Raw genomic sequence first — 9,515 nt, 5'->3', positions numbered from 1 at the left:
TATATATATATAATGTACACATTATAAGCCTGTCAACACAGTTTTGTCATCATAAATTAATGTAGCTGTAAATCAGATGAGAAGAGAATTACGAAGAACATTACATTCATACTATAAATTTGCCTATATATAAATACATACTTTATATATATTTACTTTATATATATATAAAGGTGTGTATATATATACTTTTACTACTGCTTTCTATTTTTTCATGTGGATTTGAGTTGCTGTCTAGAATCTATTCATTTCTACCTGAATATCTTCATTTAGTATTTCTTGAAGGGTAAGGCTGGTAGTGATAAATTGTATTTGTTTTATTTATCTGGGGGTATCCTAATTTCTCATTGTTTTGAATGATTTTGCTCATTATGGAATTTTTGGTTAGCAGTCCTTTTTTTTAGAGATGGAGTTTTGCTCTGTTGCCCAGGCTGAAGTGCAGTGGCGTGATCCTGGCTCACTGCAACTTCCACCACCCAGGTTCAAGCGATTCTCCTGTCTCTGCCTCTCGGGTAGCTGGGATTACAGGCGTGCCACCACTATGCCTGGCTAATTTTTGTATTTTTAGTAAGAGACAGGGTTTCACCATGTTGGCCAGGCTGGTCTCAAACTCCTGACCTCAAGTGATCCACCCGCCTCAGCCTCCCAAAGTGTTGGGATCACAGGCATGAGCCACCACACCTAGCCAACAGTCTTTCTTTCTGCACGTTGAATATGTCACTCACTGTCGTCTGGTCTCCATTGTTTTTTATTTGAAGTTGTTAATCATTTTCGGGATTTGTTGTATAATCACTTTTCTTTACCATTTTCAAAATCTTTTGTCCTTTCAACAGTTTGATTTTGAAGTGTCTAGGTGAGGGTATCTGAGTTTATCCCCTTAGCAGCTCATTGAACTTCTTGGATGTGCAAATTAATTTTTGTTTCACTATTAATAGACTATTTTTAGAGCAGTTTTATGTTTACAGAAAAATTACACAGAAAGTACAGAGAGTTTCCATTTACCCCCTCACTGTTTCTTCTGTTATTAATATTTTAAATTAGTGTGGTACATTTTTTACAATTAAGCCAGTATTTATGCATTATTATTAATTGGTTGATACATTATTTTTTCAACTATTTTTCTACCTCCCCAAACTTGTTATATACATTATTATTGTTAAGGGTTCACTCTTTGTGTTGTACATTCTATTGAATTTCTCCATTTGGTTAGATACCATTCTCATGCTTTCTTTCAGTTATTTAGTTCTATGAACATACTTATAAGAGCTGATTTCAAGTTATTTATTAAATCCAATGCCTGGGCTTCCTTGGGGGACATTTGTATTGACTGCTTTGTTTGTTCCACCCCCTGTAAGTGGACCAGACTTTTGTGTTTCTTTGCATGCCTTGTAATTTTTTTGTTGTTGTTGAAACAGGATAGTTTATAGTGTGTCCACCATGGAAATCAGACCTCTACCCCTGCCTACCCTGACCAGGGTTTGTTGTTTTTGTTATTTGTTTGTTTAGTGACTTTCCTCGACCAGTTGTCTGAAGTTTATATTCTTTGTTATGTGAGACCCACTCAAGTCTCTCTCAGTTAGTTCGTGGTCTGCTAATGATTCCATAGAGATTTCCTTACATGCCTTGAACCTGTAAGGGGCAGGAATTACTTAAAGGCATACATTGTGTAGTGTTTTGACATTTTAGTGGTTGAAATTCTTATGTATTGTTACAGAAGCTCCCCATGGTAGCTTTCTAATAGAGGTGTGGAGTGGGATGGTGATCAAGATTGTTAGCAGAAAATGAGATGAGCAACAAATTCAGCTGCAGGATTGTCATTAATTTGCCAGTGAGCACTGGGAATCTTCACAGTGGGGGAAAGGATATGTTAGATTTTCTAATCATACTGCACCACTAAACTGTTCCTTGGTATGCATTAAGGGAAATGCTGCTAGAGTTTTCTTTCAAAGAACTTAACCTGAATTTCAGGATGTTTTCAAATCTTTAGCAATCCACAAACATAGAATTAGAAAAATAAGTAAGACTAGAGAGAAGGAAATTTTAAAAGAGGAAAGTTAACCACCTATAATTTTGAGGAAAAAAAAGTAAACATGTAGGATTAGTTCACCAACATATTTTCTGAGTGTGCGAATACTATATGTTCATATGTATCCCTTCACACATTGTTTTTTAATTTCACAGATTTCTTTAAAGCCTCATGGAACACATCATTATCGCTGGATGCCCGGACACTTAACACACCTGACAGCAGGCGAAGTGCTCAGAATGGGACAGGATGTCACCTGGAATCAGCACTAAGTGATTCAGACTGTCCTTACTTTTAAATGGTAAAAAGTCTAAATGCTTTTCTTAACATTATTTTATATTAATGATGGTCATTTATTCATTTTTATTTGTATTATTACTATTGACAGCTCATTTCCTAATGAAATAGTTAAGTTTCTGGCGTTAAAAACTAGTGCCAAATCTCTAGAAATCTTGTTATGAACAGATTTATAATGGTCAAATTGGTAGTATTTGGCTTTCTTTTTTTAGAACAGCAGCGCTTATCAGCTGTAGAACCAGTTGCCAAGTTATAAAATTGATTTTTGGAAACAAAGCTATTGAATGTTTGTAAGCATTTTACATAGTGAAAGTGGGTTGTGTTCCTAAAATTTGAATATAGATGAAGGTCTGTCATAAATTACAATTTGTATACACTATTGTTTTCTGCAAGACTTAGTTTATTACAGTCCGTTTTAACTACTGCAGAAAGCGCAAGCTGTATCCCTCTTTTGGATTATGAATAGTTTGTTCTTGTAGTATCTGGCATGGAACTAAACTCATTGTGAGACCAACCCAGCACAGTCCAAAACTGGGCCTGGTTTCATCTGAGCCTTTTCAATCCAGTTTGAAAATTCCGTTGACTTGCCCTTCCTCCGAAGATTCTTAGACGTCACAACCATTTCCGGCCAGGCACAGTGGCTCACGCCTGTAATCCCAGCACTTTGGGAGGCCAAGGTGGGCGGATCACGAGGTCAGGAGATCGGGACCATTCTGGCTAACACGGTGAAAACCCGTCTCTACTAAAAATACAAAAAAAAAAAAAAAAAAGTTAGCCGGGCGGCCTGTAGTCCCAGCTACTCGGGAGGCTGAGGCAGGGGAATGGCGTAAGCCCGGGAGGCGGAGCTTGCAGTGAGCCGAGATTGCCACTGCACTGCAGCCTGGGCAACAGGGCAAGACTCCGTCTCAAAAAAAAAAAAAGTCACAACCATTTCCAAACTTCTTCATAAGTGTGCCCCAAATCCTAAATCAACAAAAAGCAGAATGGATCTGATCTCTTTTAGGGCTGCTGACACCAGCTAATGGACATTAAAAGATGTCAGGAGGAACTTAAATTACTAACAATTTCAAGACAAGGGGTGCTCATTCTGGCGCAGTGTCAGAAACTGACTAACTATAGACTGTTCAATCATTATTGCCTAGGTCTCCAACTATGGTTTTGCACCTCAACATACCAGAGAGGTAAAATACTTGTTGTTAGATGTTGTAGTGCATCCAGGTGCTGGGATTTGGAGTTTGCTTTTCTTTTGTTTTCTTTTTCAATCTGTGGTATAAATACTAGAGACTGTGAGCTTCCTGTACTACTACCACTTTTCCTCTGGTTCAGCTACTTTGTTTTTGTTTTAAACCTGACCTCATAGCAAAGAGGACAGTTTTTGAGCCTGAGAAGATTTATTGTGAAACTCTCTGTCTCTCTTTCTACATACATACATACATACATACATATATATAGAGAGAGAGTTATAATTGCTTCTTTTATTTCAGTGCTGTTCTTCATTTCAAGATGCCGTTGCAGCTCTGATAAATGCAAACTGACAACCTTCAAGGTCACAACGGAGGAAAAAATCACTGGTGCTTGAAGCATAGAAGACTGCCCTTCACAACGAAAATCCCTGATTATTGTTTGAAATGCTGAGGAAGTTGCTGCGAAGGAGACTTTTTTCTTATCCCACTAAATACTACTTTGTGGTTCTTGTTTTTTCCCTAATCACCTTCTCCGTTTTAAGGATTCATCAAAAGTCCGAATTTGTAAGTGTCAGACACTTGGAGCTTGCTGGGGAGAATCCTAGTAGTGATATTAATTGCACCAAAGTTTTACAGGGTGATGTAAATGAAATCCAAAAGGTAAAGCTTGAGATCCTAACAGTGAAATTTAAAAAGCGCCCTCGGTGGACACCTGACGACTATATAAACATGACCAGTGACTGTACTTCTTTCATCAAGAGACGCAAATATATTGTAGAACCCCTTAGTAAAGAAGAGGCAGAGTTTCCAATAGCATATTCTATAGTGGTTCATCACAAGATTGAAATGCTTGACAGGCTGCTGAGGGCCATCTATATGCCTCAGAATTTCTATTGCATTCATGTGGACACAAAATCCGAGGATTCCTATTTAGCTGCAGTGATGGGCATCGCTTCCTGTTTCAGTAATGTCTTTGTGGCCAGCCGATTGGAGAGTGTGGTTTATGCATCATGGAGTCGGGTTCAGGCTGACCTCAACTGCATGAAGGACCTCTATGCAATGAGTGCAAACTGGAAGTACTTGATAAATCTTTGTGGTATGGATTTTCCTATTAAAACCAACCTAGAAATTGTCAGGAAGCTCAAGTTGTTAATGGGAGAAAACAGCCTGGAAACGGAGAGGATGCCATCCCATAAAGAAGAAAGGTGGAAAAAGCGGTATGAGGTCGTTAATGGAAAGCTGACAAACACAGGGACTGTCAAAATGCTTCCTCCGCTCGAAACACCGCTTTTTTCTGGCAGTGCCTACTTTGTGGTCAGTAGGGAGTATGTGGGGTATGTACTACAGAATGAAAACATCCAAAAGTTTATGGAGTGGGCGCAAGACACATACAGCCCTGATGAGTATCTCTGGGCCACCATCCAGAGGATTCCTGAAGTCCCGGGCTCACTTTCTGCCAGCCATAAGTACGATTTGTCTGACATGCAAGCAGTTGCCAGGTTTGTCAAGTGGCAATACTTTGAAGGTGATGTTTCCAAGGGTGCCCCCTACCCTCCCTGCGATGGAGTCCACGTGCGCTCGGTGTGCATTTTTGGAGCTGGTGACTTGAACTGGATGCTGCGCAAACACCACTTGTTTGCCAATAAGTTTGACGTGGATGTTGACCTCTTTGCCATCCAGTGTTTAGATGAGCATTTGAGGCATAAAGCTTTGGAGACATTAAAACACTGACCATTACAGGCAACTTTATGAATAATAAGAAGGATACACAAAACGTACCCTTATCTGTTTCCCCTTCCTTGTCAGTGAGCATGAGGAAGATGGTATGAGCTCCTCTTTGGGGCGGGGATTCTAGATCTTCTTGTCAGAGAAGCTGCATGGTTTTTGCAGAGCATCATTAGCTAGAAAGGTGATAACATTAAATGTTCATCTAGAGTTAATGATGAGAGGGGTAAAGGTAGCCTTGAGGCCAGAGCAGGTAGCAAGGCATTCTGGAAAGGGGGGACCAGGGTGGATGGGGAAGAGGCCGATGCATAAAGTCAGCCTGTTCAAAGTGCTCAGGGACTTAGCAAAATGAGAAGATGTGACTTGTGCCAAAACTATTTTGAGAATTTTAAATGTGACCATTTTTCTGGTATGAATAAACTTACAGCAACAAATAATCAAGGATACAGTTAATCTGATATTATATTTGTTGAAATGGAAATCTGATTTTACTCTAAGTGATTTTTGTAAATAATTTATTTTCTGCTCTAATACTGTACTGTGTAGTTTGTCTTTGTATGTCATCTCAGGGAGCTTAAAATGGGCTTGATTTAACATTGTTTTTGTGTTATTTTTGCTTGCAAAATGCATACATTTTCAAAAACAAAAAAATGACAATTTCTACTTTAGTTAATTTCTACAAATCATCTTAGGTTATTAGCAAAGTTAAGACATCTTTTTTTTAAAAAAAAATTATAGCTTCTACAAAGAGAAACACTCCATTTTTCTAGAGATTTGCCTCTATCTTCCTTTCCTCAGTCTCCCCAGACTGCTATCAAGCTGTGTAAAAATTTACTTTCACTGGACCCTAAATTATTGTCTCTATAATCTGACTGCCAGTAATTAGTACAGAAAACTAAGACAGAAAGGATGATATAGGTTTGAGGGGCTGGGGAGTGGGAGGGAGGAGAAAAGGAATGTATTTAAACCATTTCTGATGCCCATGATGAGTGTAAAAACCAACATTGACACCATCCCCAAAATTAAGGCTGTCACTCATTGAGTCTACTTGTGTCCAACCTCCCAGGATTGTTTTATCCCAGTGTCACCTGTATTTTCATTTGAAAGGACTTGGCCCTATCCTTGGGTCTTCCCATTACCTGCCGCTGGGTTGTAAGTTTCCTCCTTTCTCAACCTTCCATGAGGAGGAAAGAAGTGAGCGGTCATTCCACGTGGCCTATTGGAAGGCCTGGGAAGGGAACTTTAGGTTTGGGACAGACTTTTTTTTAGTTTTTGGTATCATTCACAGCATACAATTTTTACTCTCTCCATTTTCACCATAAGACAGACAATTTGGGGTTGCTGTAATGCCGTCTCACATCTCAAAGTACATTCAAATCTTAAAAAGAAGTTCTTATAATTTTGCCGTGTTGATACTGTTCAGCAAACAAGCTACCAGAAACTGTGAGGCTTTGTCATTGAGCGTTAGACTTTAAACAAGAATTAAAATCATGTGCTGTATTTTTAAAACATAGCCAAATTAAATAGTACGTGAGAAATTCAGAGTATTAGTTTTAAGGCATTCAACTGAGAAAACCTGTTGTATTCCTGAAAGTCAGAAAACATTTTCATCTTATTGAGAGGGATGTTTTTAAACTTTTATTATCATTTGTAAACGTGAAGTTGGTGGATTGCTGGGTTTTTGCATGATTAGCATGGGAGTCTGTTGGAGCAAGAGGAACATGTTTTGAAAACTCAAGAGATAATAGTGATGAGGGCGGTACCTGCAGTGTGTTCTCTCTTTATTGGCTTCTAAACCACTTTTTTCCTTTAATGCGTGTCAAATATTTCTCCCATGCTTCTCTCAGCAGAAAAGTTTTTACCTATAAGACAGGGCAGTTTTTAACTCTAAAACTAGTGATACTCAGTGACATACACTTTGTCTTATAAACATTTTTTCATTTTTTATTTTGAAAAATTGCAAATCTACAGCAAAAGTAAAACAGTAGTAAACACCATATAACCCTCACCTGGTGTTAACATTGTGCCCTGTTTGTTTTATGTCGTATGTATTGTTGAACTTAGCAAAATTGGAAATTAAAATTTCTGAAAATTACAAATATGCAAAGTTATTTATCTTAGCACGTTTCTTATGTGTGACTACATCTGATTTATATTTAAATTGACAGGTTTTGAGGGATATTTTTCTTCATCACACATGTAAAAATAGGATTTTAGAGTCTGTGTCTCCAAGGTCCACATGGCCAGGCACAGTGACTCACACCTGTAATCTTCAGGACTTCAAGACCAGCCCGGTCAACATGATGAAACCCCATCTCTACTGAAAATAGGGAAAAAAAAAAAAAAAAGTTAACCAGGCTTGCACCTGTAATCCCGGCAGGCCGAGGCAAGAGAATCTCTTGAACCCAGGAGGTGGAGGTTGCAGTGAGCTGAGATCCCACCACCACTCCAGCCTGGGTGACAGTGAAACTCTTATCTCCAAAACAAACAAACTAACAAAAAGTCCTTAAACATAAATGAACAAAAATTTTGTAATGGAAGGATTCTAGTTAATGAGTATTGCATCAAGATGTATATCTTTCTTACTAAGGACAAGAGTTAATAAAAATTGTTCTTTATTTTACAGGCAGTTACTGAAGCTCTTCCCAGAACTCAGTAAACAGCCACTCAGCCTTGAAAATGGAGCGTTGTTGTTTCTAAACATATGTTTATGTCATTTACTCAGTACAGTTCACTTAAATAACAAGTAGATTTTCTCTTCTAGTGATTTGGGTAAGAAGAGGCCATGTTTCAGTTCATTTCCTCTGTAGGGTCGATTGAATTGGACGTTTTCAGTTGTTCAGAAAAATAAAAATAATTTCTCACTATATTAGATAGAGATACTCCTCAACTTACGATGTGGGTAGGTCCCGGTAAACCTGTTATAATTTGAAAATATCATATTGAAAATGAATTTAATATCTCTAACCTGAAATCATAACTTAGCCTAGACTACCTTAAATGTTCTCAGAATATTTAGCCTGCAGTTGGGCAAAACCACTTAACACAAAGCCTATTTTATAATAAAGTGTTGAGTAGCTCATGTTATTTACTGAATACTGTCCTGAAAGTAAAAAAAAAGATTGTATAGGTACTCAAAGTATGATTTCTACTGAATGCATATCACTTGTGCACTGTGGTAAAGTTGAAAAACTGTTAAGCCTCTTAGGATTTTTAAGTAAGTTGGGTACCATCAGTTTAAAATAAATGCAATACTATTTCATGATAAACATGGTCACCGTAAGTTTTACTCTTTTGAATGTGGACGCAATGGAATGCAGTTAGAATCAGTCATATCACCATTAAAATCAGCCATTCAGAAACCAAGGCCTTGTCTGCACCAATTTTTTATTCCTTTTTCTGTTAGCAACCAGCACTCAAATGTTAAATTTGGTAGTTGATGTACTTTGTAACAAATGAGTGTGTGCAAGTAGTGATTAAAAGTAAGATTCATTCTCAAGGCACAAATGTCAGAGGGGAAGAGAGTATGTCAAAAACTAACACAGATTATGCAAAAAGATTACTGGGAGGCTTTAGAAGAATGGCCAGTATTACATTCTAGGACATTAGACACTTCAACTGTGTCTACTGAAGAAAGAGAACAGTTTTCCAGTTAGTAGCAAAGATTAATAGGAGCTATCACCTGCTGTTGGTTTGAATGTGATGGGCACAGCTGAGGGAAAAGGGACCCCATGCCCCCAGTATTGAGTGCCTGCTCCAAATATTGTCACACCGGATCTATTAAACACTTCGGGTACTCTTTAAGAGCCCTAAGTTAGATGACAGATTCTAGAAAGTGGCAACATTGATGAATTTCAGATTTTTCTCTATAGCTTGAAAGCTTTACATATCCCTTATAAGCCTGCTTGTGAAAGATTTTGTTTTTAATATGTGCTTTAATGTTTTCAGGGCTTGTCATCAGAATATTGATACAATTTTTTAAGGCAGTAAGACCCAAACTAGAAATGAATTACAACTATTGGGAAAGAAAAAACTGTTGTTATCATTGCAGATGATATAATGGTCCAAGTAGAAAGCCTGGGAATCTCATCTTAGAATTAATATAAAATTAGCAAAAACCTCCAGATATCCAAAAGTCAATAGACAAAGATCGCTTTAAGATATAATTGTAGTATATCACCATTCGTTGTGGCAACAAGCTTTGTCACATTTATAGACAAACTGAGCATGTGTGCAGGAACTATACGAAGATAACAGAAGACCTGTATAGATGGAAAAGTACA

At 37.8% G+C, this 9,515-nt stretch overlaps 1 protein-coding gene across 5 annotated transcripts in view; it reads left to right on the top strand.

Moving 5' to 3' along the window:
• The window catches only part of GCNT1 (glucosaminyl (N-acetyl) transferase 1, core 2), an 82,834-nt gene extending 77,008 nt beyond the window's left edge, over window positions 1-5,826 (top strand). For 4 of the 5 annotated variants that reach the window (XM_011984090.1, XM_011984089.1, XM_011984092.1 and 1 more), the window contains exons 2-3: window positions 2,182-2,327; window positions 3,808-5,826. In XM_011984090.1, the coding sequence (XP_011839480.1) occupies window positions 3,952-5,238 (1,287 nt within the window). In that variant the 5' untranslated portion in view covers window positions 2,182-2,327; window positions 3,808-3,951 and the 3' untranslated portion in view covers window positions 5,239-5,826. Of the gene's footprint in view, window positions 1-2,181; window positions 2,328-3,326; window positions 3,505-3,807 lie in introns of all 5 variants that reach the window. The other variant, XM_011984093.1, reaches the window with a different exon arrangement.
• Window positions 5,827-9,515: the final 3,689 nt, after the last annotated feature.

Source organism: Mandrillus leucophaeus, unplaced genomic scaffold, assembly GCF_000951045.1.
Source record: "Mandrillus leucophaeus isolate KB7577 unplaced genomic scaffold, Mleu.le_1.0 Scaffold260, whole genome shotgun sequence".
In the NCBI taxonomy this organism is placed as follows: domain Eukaryota; kingdom Metazoa; phylum Chordata; class Mammalia; order Primates; family Cercopithecidae; genus Mandrillus; species Mandrillus leucophaeus.
This window is presented reverse-complemented; position numbering and strand designations above follow the sequence as displayed.